This window comes from Solea solea, chromosome 4 (assembly GCF_958295425.1).
Source record: "Solea solea chromosome 4, fSolSol10.1, whole genome shotgun sequence".
Lineage (NCBI taxonomy): Eukaryota > Metazoa > Chordata > Actinopteri > Pleuronectiformes > Soleidae > Solea > Solea solea.
The window spans coordinates 11027427-11043323 of record NC_081137.1 but is presented as its reverse complement, the minus strand read 5'-3'; the positions used below and the strand labels follow the sequence as shown (position 1 = coordinate 11043323).

Genomic DNA, 15897 nt, shown 5'->3' with positions numbered 1-15897 from the left:
TACATGTTTATCTATAATATCCTGCCTGTTTATGGGAAGCCTTACTGAGGGGCATAAAAACCCTGTCAGAGGCAGAATTAAATGTGCTCGGCACAGATTCAGGGCTTCTAAGGCGCATTCAGACAGTCCTGCTCCAGGTCACAGGTCTGACAGCTGATTGAAGAGAGCTCAACATGATATTAGTCAAGTTTATTGTTTTGCACTGTGTTTAAGCAGACCAAAGAGGACAACCAGGTGGCTCCGTCGAATTCAGGATGCCTCCTTCATGGAAATTATGAACAAAGAACTACAGAAAGATTCAAACACCAGTTGGGGAGCACCCTTACCTTTTAAGTGTCCACGTCAACGGCTTCCCAACAGGCCCCAAGCACTGAAGCGTCTCATGTCTCTCAGGCGCAACTTTGAGAAGAAGCCTGAAATGAAAGACCACTTCATCAGCTTCATGGACAAGATGTTTAAAAATGGGCATGCTGAGCTAGCCCCTCCTCTCAGGGAGGAAAAAGAACATTGGTACTTGCCAACATTTGGTGTGTATCACCCAAAGAAACCCAAGCAAATCCGAGTCGTGTTCGATTCTAGTGCCCAATACAACGGTGTATCGCTCAACGATGGGCCTGACCTGAACAACACACTGCTTGGTGTACTGATCCGCTTCAGGAAGGAAGCTATTGGCTTTACAGCTGATCTAGAACAGATGTTCTATTGTTTTTTGGTGAAGGAGTCTGACAGGAACTTTTTACGTTTTCTCTTCCAAGTCTCGGATGAGATAAAACCTTACACTCGGAGAGGTGTCTTCTTCTAAATCTTATACTTTATTAATCCCCTTAGGGAAATTATTTCTCTGCATTTGACACATCCTAGAATTAGGAGTAGTGGGCTGCCACACTGAGTAGCGCCCGGGGAGCAATGGGGGTTGGGTACCTTGCTCAGGGGTACCCCAGCCCTTTTGACCTGGTGGGGACTTGAACCAGCAACCCTCCAGTTACAAGCCAAGTTCAGTTTCCACTTGGTGGTTGGTGGGTGTTCTATCTACCATCAATAGCCTCTACGATCCTCTTGGATTTGTAGCGCCAGTGACAATACAAGGCAAAGCTATTCTGAGAGAACTCACTGCTGAGAATGGCGACTGGGACGGGCCATTACCACAAGACATGGAGGAAGCTTGGACGAGCTGCAGAGCTTCTTTGACAGAACTGTCCAATCTTTCCATTTCCAGACCATATACTGAAACTTCACCTTCAACAGCTGTCAGAAGAGAATTGTGTGTCTTTTCTGATGCCTCAACCAAAGCTGTTGCTGCAGTGGCATATCTGAAAGTCACAGATGCTGCTGGGAACAATCACGTTGGTTTTGTAATGGGTAAAGCCAAGCTGGCCCCCCGCCCTGCGCAGCAGGGCTTGCTGTTGAGTTGGCAGACTTGATTTCAGCAGAGCTAGACCTTCAGCTCGAGGCTATAACCTACTACTCAGACAGCAAGGTTGTTCTGGGTTACATGTGTAATGAAACTAGGCGATTCTAAGTCTATGTCAGTAACCAGGTGTTACATATCCAAAGATTGTCCCGTCCAGACCAGTGGCGCTATGTGCCAACAGGCCAGAACCCAGCAGATCATGCAATACGTTCTGTCACTGCAGGCCATCTGAAAGACACCAACTGGCTGGCTGGGCCCAAATTTTTGTCCGTACCAGGGCCAAGTATCCTACGGTCAAGAGATCAAATGCATCAAAAAGCACGAAAAGATCCCGAAAAGTAGTCCTCTAAAAGATCTGGATCCCTTCGTTGATGCACGAGGACTTCTGAGAGTCGGAGGCCGCCTCCATCATTCGAGCCTTGAGCAGAGGGAGAAGACTCCTTTGATTATTCCTGGGAAACATTACATTGCAACTCTACTCATCAGACAGCACCACAAGCAGATCCACCATCAAGGTTGTCTCTTTACAGAAGGGGCTGTCCGTTCAGCTGGCTTTTGGATAGTTGGTGGGAAGAGAAAAGTGAGCAGCATCATCCACCAATGCGTAACTTGCAGACAGCTTAGAACTCCATTTAGTGTCCAAAAAATGGCAAGCCTTCCAGCAGATCGTCTTTCTACGGACCCCCCCTTCACAAATGTTGGGTTAGATGTGTTTGGCCCATGGAGTGTCTCCTCACATCGGACCAGAGGAGGCCTATCACACAGTAAACGGTGGGCTGTCATCTTTACGGGTATGAGCGCCAGAGCCGTTCATATTGAAGTAGAAATAGAATCCCTCGACCCATCAAGCTTCATCAATGCGCTAAGGCGTTTTGTTAGCATGCGTTGGCCAGTCAAACGTATATTTTTCGGACCGTGGCACTAACTTCGTTGGTGCCTGTAAAGATTTGAAGATACCTTCAAACATTGACAGCAAAACTGTGAGGACTTACCTGTCAGACGAAGGTTGCTCTTGGACCTGTAATCCACCGCATGCTTCCCATTTTGGTGGCACATGGGAAAGAATGATTGGTCTTGCCAGGAGAATTCTGGACTCCATGTTTCTCCATCTGAAAGACAACCTTACCCATGAAGTGCTGGTGACCTTCATGGCATAAGTAGCAGCCATTATCAATGCCAGATCTCTGGTTCCTGTGACAAGTGACCCTGATGACTTGTTCCTACTCACACCAGCTGCTCTTCTCACACAAAAGGTGAACATTGTTCCTGCACCTGCGGGTGAGTTTGACGCTTCGGACCTTTTCAAGCGTCAGCGGTGGCAAGTTCAACACCTGTCCAACACCTTCTGGAACAAATGGCAAACAAAATTCCTGCCGATGCTACAGGCACGCAAGAAGTGGATGTCCATTAATCCAAACATTAAGCCAGGAAGTGTTGTTCTCCTCAAGAACAGCCAGGTACCAAGAAATGAATGGCCTCTTGGACTGGTAACACGGACCTTCCCTAGCAAAGACGGGAGGGTGCGCCAGGTTGAAGTGAAGGTCATCAAACCTGGAGGAACTTAACTCTTTCTTAGGCCTGTTACAGAGACTGTACTTCTTCTTCCCCCAGATGCCTAGATAGATGATGTGTCATGGATTTGTGAAGTGTAATCACACCAGGCGGGAAGTGTTTTGTTACAACGTAATGGTAAAAGTCATTCTGTTTCTTGCTTAAGTAATTTCTTTATGTTTGTGTATTTCATTGTGGTCACTTTAAGAGTCACAAGATGTCAGTAACAGGAAGTTATGTTGTGCATGTGATCAGTAAACAGGAAGTAAGTGAGCATGACTCTGAGAGCTGTTGCTTATCATATTCAAGCTAAGCCAGTGCCATCTGCATACATCTTTGGTTGCATCTTGGGTATGTATATGTCATTTTATGTGTTACCTACAACCGTAGATTATTATTTTTGGGACAATGTCACATTTTGTGAAGTTTGATGGTAGAAATCTACCGGGTTACATAAACACTGTTCTTAGGCCTTTGGAAGTTCATAAGAATAATAAATATATGAGTAGACATGTTAAAATACATAAAACCATAAAAACAGTAAAAATATGGGTTTTGATTCACAGTAAAGACTGAGTTATGTTTACACTGTGTATTCATTTAGCATAAAGTATTGATTATGTTTTTTGTATGTTTTAGTTTCACCTTTCCTTGCAACGTCATTAAACCTGTGGACTAAGGAACTATTGTCTTCAGAGTCTTGATGTCAGGAAGGCGTTTATCTAACTGTCAAGTTATATACAGTGCATATACCGAGGACAGCATATAGCTAGAATATCACCAAAGTTCACCAAAGAGCTGGCACTGCCTCAATCTGATTTGAGTTCAATCTTGGTGTTAAGGATGTGACCCTGGCTGTCTAGTGCCAGGGTTATTTGGGTTTCTCGGTCTCTTACATAACCAGCAGTGATGATGTGGTATTTCTTAGATTATTTCAGTGGAGTAGGTGTGCAAACATGTACTTGTGGTTATGGTTAGTGGGCTGTAATCACTGCTGACATCTCAATACCAACAAACCTGTACATGAACATCACTTCTAAATATAATAATTAATAATAATAATAATAATAATAATAATAATAATAATAATAATAATAAAAATAAACACAATCAACAAAGCAAATTGTTTCCATATGTTTCTATAGAAGTGAAATCGGAAATTAACTATTTGTTACTATAATTTTATATATATGTATATTCAAATCAATTAAATTTTATTTGTATAGCGCCAAATCCCAACATACATTATCTCAGGGCGCTGTACATAGTAAGACAGAAACCTTTACAGTATTATAGAGAAAAGAGAAGCACAACAGTTCACACAATGAGCAAACACTGGGCATCAGTGGAGTCAAAGATGTGCAGCCATTGGCCTTGACCGGTTGGGGTGAAAGGAAAAATGGGTGACAGAAAGGGGGGAGAGAAAGTGAAAGAGCGAGGTAGAGACAGAAGAGAGAGGTAAAACTAGGTCCTTAGGGTATGATGTGGCCTGATCATTAAGTGCTTTGTATGTGAGGAGGAGGATTTTAAATTGAATTCTTAACTGTACAGGGAGCCTCTCTTTCTATTTCATATTTCATTCTGCAGCATTTTGAATTAACTGAATATTTTAACTGACTTATTGGAACATCCTGATAATAAGGAGTTGCAGTAATCCAGTCTAGATGTAACAAAAGCATGAACTAGTTTTTCAGTGTCCTTCTAAGGACAGAATGTTTCTAATTTTCATGATGTTCTGCAGTTGGAAGAAGGCTGTCCTTGAAATTAGCTCAAATTACATATCCTGGTCAAAAATAACTCCAAGGTTCCTCACAGTGGAAGTGGAAGCCATGGTGATATCATCTCATGTGTCAATGTGGCCAGAATCTTTTTCTATAAGGTTTTTTGGACCGAGTATAATGACCTCAGTTTTGTCAGAGTTTAAAAGTAGAAAGTTCATCCCGGACATAATGTCTCTGAGACATTCCTGGAGCTGAACAACCTGATTTATTTCATCCGGCCTCATTGATAAATATAGCTGTGTGTCATCTGCATAACAGTGGAGGTGTATGTTGTGCTTCCTAATAATGTTCCCTAAAGGAAGCATATATAAGATGTGATCAATTTTTTTTCACAAAGAAGTTCAAGAAGTGGTCCCTGCTCGGTGTTAAAGAAAGGGATAGTTCAGTAGAGCAGTGACTCTGTCAGCCTGGCTACAGTGATGAAAATACATTTATTTATTCTGTTCACTTAAAGAAGAATAATAGGCAGGGCTAGCTTTGTGTAAGGCTTTTTTGCAAGCTACAAAACCGTCTCTCCAGGCTACATGAAATTCCTCTAGATTAGTTCTAGATCATCCATTTTCTTTCCCATCTACGTAAAGCTTTGTGCGAGTATGGGAGTAAAACCATTGTGCTACCCTCCTCTGATTTAATACTATTCACTATTTATCCGACAATTTATTAACTGTTAATAATTATCTGAGATTTATGATGATCAGGTGAGATGACAGGTGATGGAAGATCTGGAGTCAGTGACTAGTTAAATTGAATGCTTTTATTGAAGACAGCTCAGATCCGAGGAGAACTGTGACTTTGTCTGATATCTGAAAAGTGATTCTGGCGAGCAGCGTGCCAGGTCTGATACATATAGTTAGTAAGCCTTGAGATAGTGTATCAGGTCCAGATGCCTGGCGCCTATGGTTGTTTATATTGAACACCAGGTTTGGTTATAAGAATATGTGAGTAAGTAAACTTAAAGATGGTTGAAGATTAGAATTTTCCCTCCTACATTAAGCATTGAAATTTGATTGCACTAAGATTCTACTATAGAATGGGTAGAGTGAGTCGTCTTGCGTCAGCTTGAAGGTTGTGGGTTCGCTAGTCTGCATGCCCATGTGTCCTTTGGCAAGACACTTACCCCCATGTTGCTCTTGATGGCTGTGCCGGCAGTGTGTGAATGGGTATGAACGATGAGTGATAGAAAATGTGCTGCACATAGATGCACTGTATGAAAGTGTGAGTGAATGGGTGTGAATGGCAAAACAGTAGTGTAAAGCAGCTTTGAGTGGTCATCAAGACTAGAAAAGTGCTATATAAATACAGACCATTACTATTTACTATACTCATTTGTAATATACATGATGTTGCTCTATCCCTTTTTGTAGCATTATTGCACTTTACAATGTATTACTCTACATTTACTGTATATGCCATACAGTTTATGTGGGAGCTCACTATATCGGTTTGATTTCAGTGATCACAGTCGATCAATCCAACTGATCTGCGACCGCAGACGTGTTTTGCAGATCTACTCCACATGAATCACGAGCCCTTGTAAATGGGCTGTGGCTCAGTGGGTACAGTGAGTCGTCCTTCAACCGGAAGGTTTGGGGTTCAATAACTGCCTGTTGGTCTACAGTAGTCAATAGACAAAATATACAAATACATACAGACCATTTAACATTTCAATATAAAAACAACATTTTTATATCCCAGTCTTACCTGGACCAATATGCAATGTTGATGATGAATCTCTGCAGTGGACAGGGATCTTTTTATGTATATTAATCTAGGGTTGCCATAATAACTGTAAAATCCCTACCTTTTCATTTATTTATTTTCACTTCTTTGTCTCTGCAGATGTGTTAGAAAGAATAAGCTGTTCCTAAATATGCAAGTCAACGGGAATGGATGTGAAGAGTTACCCTCCCGCTACCCGGCCATAGGTGCACGCACTCCTGGAGTCACCCCGGCTGCCACCACAGCACCTTACACCCTGCCTGGCACACCCACACTAATGGAAGAGCACAGCACCATCAAGAGTGAGTCATAAATGTTGATATATAATAAAACAAAATAACCCTTTTTTTTTGCTGAATTGGTGAATATGCATATTTTAGATTAGACTGCTTATGTGAAAGTTACTGGAATGTTGAGATAGAACAAAATCTAGGCCACATAGTCTAGGTAATGGGTTCTTATACTTGCACATTATTGTGTGTGTGTGAAATGGTATCACAACTGCAAATGATTAACCATTAGGGTGACTTTATTTCCTCCCCTTCCTCCCTGCTCTTTTTGCTCTCACCAGATAATGTAGCAGGGCATCGCAGCTCCCCACAAGCAGTGAGGAGGGACATAGGCCTTGCCGTCACACACAGGTACACCTTCCTTCTGCAAACATCTTCTGTCATAAGCTTATTTAATCATCCAGAAAACACACGGCATTTGTTGTTGGATTTTCTCTCTCTCTCTAGAGTCACTGATCAAACTTACAATTCTTTTAAAGACGACCCGCTCTCAGCGTCCACGTCATGTAGACACTCGACACGTCGTGTTTTGCAAAAAATGCAAATGCTTTGGCTCGTTCATGCTAATCATTGTGTGCAAATGCCTGCTGTTTTGTTTCTACATGAACTGCTTATGTTGATCAAAATGTGTCATGGTAGTTTCCTGTTGAATAGCAGACATGTGCTTGATTAATATCTCACATTCTGTCTATAATGTCTCGGACACTTTTTAAACAATTCTGGCAGCTTTAATACCCACTCTATGTATGATTCTATTCACTGCTGTGAAGTGAATACTGAGTGTTAGTTCACTATGATTAACAGTAGGTGGCACAAAGTGGGTCACCACAGAAGACAGCTGAGAAGGCCAGCTCTCCTCTGATGATACAGTTACTGTACTATAATAATAATCATAATAATACACTTTATTTGTATAGCACCTTTCATACAAGGATTGAAACAAGTGCTTCACAATAAAAGGAAAACAACATTTAAAAAGAAATAAATATAACATATAACAAATACAACAATAGAACACAACACAGGATGGAATGAAAAGGAACTAGCTGAGTAAAAAATATAATTTTTAAGTCTTCTTTTAAAAATGTCTACTCTACTAGATATTTCTATCTACTATGAATTGTACTGCAGTAATATTGTCCTCTTTCACAAAGTGGAGGAATGTTACAGTTCAATATTCTGAACTCACTTTTACTTTTTATCAATACAACAGATGTTCATTTGACATACAGGTTTAATTTGAGAGATGAACCAAGGATTTCGAGCAAGTTGGTGTGATAATCCGTCTTTGTGAGAAATGCTTTAACTGCTTTAGATACGTTAGATATGTACTTCAGCAAACTGCAATTAAATATGTGTAAAAATAAAAGTAGTGTACGTCTTAAGGAGGAGTTCTTTGTCTTTGTGAAGGTTTTCCACCAGGTCCTGGTTGTCTCAGACATGTCAGGTGTGCCAGAAGAACATGATGTTTGGGGTTAAGTGCAAACACTGCCGGTGAGTTGAGTACTTTATTTTTAAAGTGCACTTAAATCAGTTTGAAGAGATTTTTGTCATTGTTTGACATTTCCAGGAGTAGCATGAGAAAACTCTGTTTGGGGTTAATTCGAGATCACTGGGGGACGTGTGATCTGGGGAATCTGAAGCTTTGAGTAGAACCTGATCAAGACTTGAAGAATGTTTCTTATTTGCTGATCGTGACTGAGTCGCTCATGTGTTGTTTTCTGTCTGTGCCGTCAGGCTAAAGTGCCACAACAAATGCACAAAGGAAGCCCCGTCCTGCAGGATTTCGTTTCTACCAAGTAAGTTATTTATTTACTCGTCAATCTGCGGAGTACATTTTGCTTACGTGTACATCTAATGTGAAACTCCCGCTTTCTGTTTCAGTTGCCAAAATTCGGAGGACTGAGTCCGTCCCGTCTGATATAAACAATCCGGTGGATCGGCCGCCAGAGGCGCCGCAATTTGGCACACTACCAAAAGCCATTACAAAAAAGGTTCCATTTAATGATTTTCACATTACAGCACATACTATGTGTATGCGGTTATTTTGGACAGTGTCAAGTCATGGCCACATGACAAGCACATTGATACCATTGATAGGCGTCATCTCTTTTTAGATGCATTTGTCCTGAAAACAAAAACGAATGATTTTGCAAGAGAGTAAATTGTGGTTGTATGAGCTAGTGAAACATAGTCAACACTGACTTTATCCAGCCTGGGACGTGGACGGTTGCCCTTTTGAAAACACGGCTGCCAAAGAAAAACACATTTTAACCACTTGTAAAACTAAACACTGACTAATTAAGTCCAGGCCTGCTTAAGTCTATCTTATGACTACAACTTAACAATTTGTTCACCACTTCATCTCACTGTTAGCCGGCCTGAAATTGTCATTTTTAGCTCACTTCTGCCTCTTTTGGAAGGTTTATCTGACTTAGGTATGCATTTTAAACACTGAAGGCACAACATTACACATTAGAACTTACTGATGGAGGCAGCAGTGGATCAGCAACTCCTGTGACCTGTGATGTTAAATTGCATCATTTTTCATCAATTTCCTGTCAAAAAAGGCTTTCATGAGAAAATGTGGTGAACACATCATAGACTTAAGCAGGCACAGAGTTTATTAGAGTGTTTAAGTGGGTGAAATCAGTTGTTCCTTGTCCCATGTGGCCCCACATGTTTTCAGTTAGATCAAGCATCCATGTCATAGGAGGAACAAGCTGTAGAAAAATTCCAATATGACCATTATCTGTCAGGTCCGCTCAATGTCGTGTGCTCACGTCCCTGCTCCTTCAGGATTATCCACCTGTACTGAACCAGCTGGACTCCAGCAGCAATCCATCCTCCACCACTTCATCCACACCCTCGTCCCCAGCTCCCTTCCAGCAGAGCAACCCTCCCAGTGCCACGCCGCCACCCAACCCCTCGCCCAAAGGTCATCGAGACAGTCGTTTCAACTTCCCAGGTAAGCTCGGCTTCACAGGGGCAAATACAGTCACGCAGAGCACACACACTCAAATGTGCATGCTAGTATTATTCTCCTCAGTATGCAGTTATATGTTCCTAACTCTGTTACAGATGCTGTATGATATAATACTGGACCTCACTAACACTCCTTTTTCCTGTTTATACAACATTAACACTAAAGAGCAACTTCGCCTTTTTACCAGATCTGTTCATTTACAGTCTTGTTAACTCCCTCTATGCTGTGCTTGACAGTCTTTCCCTCTCTATTTGCAAAAGCTGCCTGTTACTTTCAGCATAGACAGCAGTTTATCTTCCCCGGTGAGTTAACAGTCCCAAAAATGTCTTTTGTTCATTTCTAGTGTCCCAATATTCCACTCTGTCTTCAAACCTCAGATCTTGCTCTGCCCTCTGTGTTTTGCTTTGAGTGTCGTAGCAGTTTCACTGTGTGCATGCACTAGAATTGCGTGTCTCTTGGGCAGTGTTTTGTCTCCATCTGCTGGTAGTCGTGGGGAATTGCATGAGGTGTTTCCACAAGGGAAGAAGCACTAGAACTTTTTATCCTCTTATTTCTGCCTAACATTTCTTATATTCCGTTGCAGATGTCTCCAGTCCCGCTCATTTGCACTCTGATGTCCTACAAGACACTGTGTAAGACATTTTAAAGCTCAGTTTTATTCAATTAGAGCGACAACAGTCATCAAAAGATTACGTTTTTGTCACATTTGACCTCTAAATTCTCTGTGTCACAGCACTGAGATAGAGCAATCAGTGGAAGACATGCATGCTGAGCTGGTGGAAGACGAAGATGAAGAGGTAAAGTAGCAGCGTGTGTGTGTGTGTGTGTGTGTGTGTGTGTGTGTGTGTGTGTGTGTGTGTGTGTGTGTGTGTGTGTGTGGGTGGAAAGGACCGTTAGCTCAGAATGCTTTTATACAATGTGCCTTGAAAATGGAACCTCTGCCAAACAAGAAACAACAGCGTTTTTTTTTTTTTTGTCATTCTTCCTGTTACACGTCTGAATGAAATGTCGTTTCATATGAACCCAGGACAGACAAGTATTCACAGACAAAATCAGTGAAATGAAACAAACATTCAATAGACATCATATCATATTCTTCCATCCTATGTAGTCATTTCTAATAATGACAATAAATGTACAGTAACTAAATTAAATTCAATTAAATTCCCTGAAATACTGATTTTCACTCACAAAATTATTATGCCGATTAGCACCAAATTTGTGATTGGTGTGATGCATTACTCAAGAAAATGAAAACCCTACTAATTGACCTCCCTACTAATCAGATCTGATCAAGTTTAATGTCTTCTCCCTGAGCTCATGCCCCCACCTTCCAGCCATTTTCATATCTGTTAATTGACAAGTAACGTGTATGTGACAATGAACAAGACAAGACAGACTGTTGTGCAAAGTTTAGGGTGTAGTTGTTCGAGATGTTATGGATATTGATTGAAAGAGATGACCGAGAACGGTTACAGGGGAAGACATTTCATAGGATATAGATTTATGATAATAGAAACAATGGTGGTATTAAACCCAAAGTAGTGCATCTACTGATCTCCACTGTCCCTCCCTCTTCAGTCACTGGGCGGAGTTGACCTCAGAAGACAGGGTTTAGTTTAAAGACAAACATAAGAAGAAGAAAAACCCATATTAGTCAACCTCTTAACCTATCATCACCTTGGGTCATAGTCACATGATCAAAATAGTCTGAGACTGGTGACGCCGACTCAGACTCGCATCATCACAGTAGAACATCTGGAATGGATGTATTGAATATGATCTGCCAATGATCAGAGCAGCATGTGCCCCAGTCACCTCTGTCAAAGGTTCAGTATGTGCACCGTTACCACAGCATAGATACCACAGTCTACTCTACTTATTAATGTAATGAATTCTGTGATATGATGATTTTAATGTCTCTGAAATACACGAATGACTGATTTCTTGTAAATGGAACCTAGAATTAAAGAAAAACAACGTCCCCTCTGACATTTGTTGACTGGAACCAGACTGACCTGTTTGGCTGGGATTATGCTGAGCTTGTGTTGTTATTGTGTATTTCACCAGCATGTCTTGCTGACATGACATTTTCCAACTGAAGACAAAGAGTTTATAAACAAAAAAAAAAAAGTGGCTTCCATTTCACAGGATACATTAAAGAATGACCCAGGTGTTAAAGATTAACACAAAATATGATTCAGGGCTTTAAAGAACTTATTTATTTCTAGTAAAATAAATGTTCAATTAAAAAAAAAAAAAAATAATAATAATAATAATGAAATATATTAAGATTGATTGATTAGATTGAAATCCTGAAATCTCAAAATGGGGGGGATGCAGATAAACTTTTCTTTATTCATATGGATAGAAAAATGTGTCAGTCATTGGGTTTTTGTGGGTGGAGCCTATATTTGTTTTTATGTTGTGTTATGTTATAAATGGGCATTTTATTATTGTTATTATTTTAGTTGTTGTTTTATTTTAAAACATGTATATCCTCCTTAATGTTGTGTAATGGTTTAACTTAATTTGTAGACTTATCCACAGTAGAATTAAAAAAAAAAGCCATCACTACACTCTTGCAGGAAGGGGACGACGACATTGAGGTTGAAGATGAAGACCCCGATGCGGAGGATGAGGATGATGAGGAGGAGAACGAGGATGAAGGTGAAGATGAGGAGGACGGGGAGGACATGAGGATAAACATGGGCTCAGATGGAGAGCTGGACGGCGACGAGCTCGACGACCTGCCCAACTCTCGGGGGAACCAGTGGAAGGGCCCCATCTCCCGCAAGGGGAGTCAGACCAGTGTCTACCTGCAGGAGTGGGACATTCCCTTTGAGCAGCTGGACCTCGGAGAACTCATAGGAAAGGTGAGGGATCAGGACACACGTGTATCTCATTCTGAAAAAAAACAAAAAAAACATTTTTGCTGAGTTTATCTTTGTCCATGCAGGGTCGCTGGGGTAAAGTGCATAAGGGCCGGTGGCATGGCGAGGTAGCGATTAGGCTCCTTGAGATCGACGGGAACAATCAGGATCATCTGAAGCTCTTTAAAAAGGAAGTGATGAACTACAGACAGACCAGGCATGAGAATGTGGTGCTCTTCATGGGGGCCTGCATGGCTCCACCCCACCTGGCCATCATCACCAGGTGAGACCAGAAATATCAAACACACCTTTTTATTTACAATTTGAACACAAATTCATTTAACGTACGACCTTCTCTTTCTCTGTCCACACAGTTTCTGTAAAGGGAGGACGCTGTATTCAGTTGTTAGGGACACTAAAAACACTTTGGATATTAATAAGACGAGACAAATCGCTCAGGAGATTGTAAAGGTAAATGTTGCTCTTGTATCTTTTGTAAGTGACACAAGGTAGAACTCATGTCAGGCCACTTAAGCAAAGACTCATCTAAGAAAATATATGCCAGCTTAAGTCTATGATTTTTGGAAGCGCAGGTTACAATGTTAAAATAAAATTGTCACTATGGACTTTGGTGTGGGAGAGGATTTTTATTGATTAAGTGGCTACAATAATGTTGTATGTAAGAGAGATTGTCCATGTCTCAAGCACACTTACAGTGTGTCAGTACCTCATACAACCATATTACTTCATGAAACCTGAGCTATCACAGGAAATAACTCCCGACATAAGACGACCCTGACTGACCTGCTGCCTTCTACCTCTCTGTGCAGGGAATGGGCTACCTGCATGCTAAAGGTATCGTTCACAAAGATCTGAAGTCCAAGAACGTTTTTCACGACACCAATAAAGTCGTGATCACAGACTTCGGGCTGTTCGGAATCTCAGGAGTTGTTCAGGAGGGGAGGTAAGAAGCAACGTCAGCTAAATGGCTCAATTACTGCGTCTCACTTCATTTACAAACCTGCCTACTGGTGATTTGTAGTAACCACATGAGTGTAAAGTATAATTTCCCGCACATTCAAACACACAGCTCGCTTGTTCTAAGAAATGAACCTGCCAATGCAAATTTTGCTCGTCAAGAATATCTAAAACTAAAATGAGCTTGTAAATCTGCAGCCACTGTCAAACACTAGACAAAAATTTGACAGCTTAATATCTTCTGACATGATGCATCTATTTCATATATACCTTATACATTTATTTTATTCCAAATATATAAGTTAATTGTAGTGAAGGCACCAAATGCAGACAGGAGGGACAGACTAGCACAGACTATGTGTTAATGTTAATTTGAGTACAGGAATTTTGTGTATATAAAAATTGTTCTATCAGCGTTATATGTCGGCCAGTGGCTGCACTGATTATTGAAGATCGTCCGTAGAAAAACCTTGATAGTCGACCTTTAATTTAAAGGTGTAATTTAAATGTGTCTGTTTTTTTTTTTTTTCCAGGCGTGAGAATAAACTAAAACTGCCACATGGCTGGATTTGTTATCTCGCACCGGAAATTGTGCGGAGGATGAGCCCAGGTAACGAGGACCGCCTTCCTTTCTCCACAGCAGCAGATGTGTATGCCTTCGGGTGAGTCCTTCACACTCACAAATAAGATCTGAAGATTTAGATGAGCTTTTGCTACTAATACAGAATAATCTTACTTCTGCCCCCCCCCCCGCCCCCCCTAAAGCACCATTTGGTATGAGCTTCAAGCTAGGGACTGGCCAATCACCAACCAGCCTGTGGAAGCTACCATCTGGCAGGTGGGGAGTGGAGAGGGCATCAAGAAGGTCTTGGCCGAGATCAGCCTGGGCAAGGAGGTCACTGTGAGTTGAATGAGAAAATAATTTAATTTTTCTTCTACAAGAGGCAAATAATGAAGCATTTTCTACTGATGTACAGTTATTATAGGAACACTGTGCAATCATCGTCATCATCATCCTCATCGTCGTCCATAGTGTCCACTATTTTGTCAGGTGCATTAACCAAGAGTGGTTTGTCTCCCCAGGAGATTCTGTCTGCCTGCTGGGCGTATGACCTGAGAGAGAGGCCCACCTTCACCCAGCTGGCCGACATGCTGGAGAAGTTGCCCAAACTGAACCGCAGGCTGTCCCACCCCGGACACTTCTGGAAGTCTGCAGAGTAGGTATCCAGGATGTGAAGGACGATGTGAAGACACTGGAAAACAAAGACATAGTCCTTAATAGTCAAACTTCAGATTCCTTGTTGGTACAAAGACCTGTCACTCACAGTGCTGATTCTATGAGTCATCAACTCCACAGTCGACAAGTTGTAAGAGACGGAAGCAGCCGAGCAGTCTTATTTATTCCGTCTTATTTAAAAATGTCATTCATACTGTACGTGGATATTTCATTTCTATATTTTTAATACATTTCAACTTCATATTTAGCACCACTCATGACCAAATGCCCCTGTCACTGCAGTGGGACATGTAGGACATCCTCGCAGCCATACCTTCAAATGAAATGTGAACATTGTGGTTCATATATTTTGACGACATATCGAGATTTTAGTTTAATAAAGCCTCCGTTGTCACATGTCACATGAGATGATGACACGTGACAATGACTGAATGAATCAGAAAAAAACAGTAGTATAGTTCATCATAGTCTCCTAGATATAGTGTTTAATTTCATTTAAGTGTCACTCTATTGTAGTCTGTGATTGGATAGTTTGTCGTCATGGCAATTCTCAGTCCCCTCAAGATCCAGGTTGCACTAAATGGAGGATGGTTTTGCTCACCTCCCTCTCTCTCTCTCTTCTAAGTGTGTCAGGAAACCACAGTGGCCTTGGCCAAGTTTTCAGCTGATTAGGTTCCCATAGATACACACAAGAAGATGCTTAACGTACATTTAAATATAATATATTAGTGGCATATTGAATGTCTGCCAATAAACCCTCCTTCATGTTACACATTGGACCTTTAAAATAATCGAAAGGAAAAATTATATGACAGATGCACAGTGCTAAGAACCTGCTACATTATGTGCTATGACAAAAAAGAGAGCATTTTAAATAGGAGGAGTGTCAACCTCCCTTTTATTCTACACCCCGAATAATTTCATTCTTTTTTTTCCTCGTAGAAAAGTTTCCATGTCACTTTCTTCAATTGCACCTCCATCGCATGATTAACAGCTTCGCCTTCACACCGTGTTTCCTACTGCTTTTCTGCTTCTTGCTTCTCGCTTTTAACACAAACGTGTCTTCTTTGC

General features: G+C 41.2%; 1 protein-coding gene across 2 annotated transcripts in view; it reads left to right on the top strand.

Moving 5' to 3' along the window:
* The window catches only part of ksr1a (kinase suppressor of ras 1a), a 41591-nt gene that overhangs the window by 23626 nt on the left and 2068 nt on the right, over window positions 1–15897 (top strand). Inside the window, exons 5-20 of one of the 2 annotated variants that reach the window (XM_058627663.1) lie at window positions 6583–6764; window positions 7034–7103; window positions 8163–8246; window positions 8490–8551; window positions 8637–8746; window positions 9552–9720; window positions 9999–10040; window positions 10322–10370; window positions 10472–10535; window positions 12327–12614; window positions 12698–12894; window positions 12986–13082; window positions 13442–13575; window positions 14123–14251; window positions 14355–14490; window positions 14673–14806. In XM_058627663.1, the coding sequence (XP_058483646.1) occupies window positions 6583–6764; window positions 7034–7103; window positions 8163–8246; window positions 8490–8551; window positions 8637–8746; window positions 9552–9720; window positions 9999–10040; window positions 10322–10370; window positions 10472–10535; window positions 12327–12614; window positions 12698–12894; window positions 12986–13082; window positions 13442–13575; window positions 14123–14251; window positions 14355–14490; window positions 14673–14806 (1947 nt within the window). The remainder of the gene's footprint in view (window positions 1–6582; window positions 6765–7033; window positions 7104–8162; window positions 8247–8489; window positions 8552–8636; window positions 8747–9551; window positions 9721–9998; window positions 10041–10321; window positions 10371–10471; window positions 10536–12326; window positions 12615–12697; window positions 12895–12985; window positions 13083–13441; window positions 13576–14122; window positions 14252–14354; window positions 14491–14672; window positions 14807–15897) is intronic. The other variant, XM_058627664.1, reaches the window with a different exon arrangement.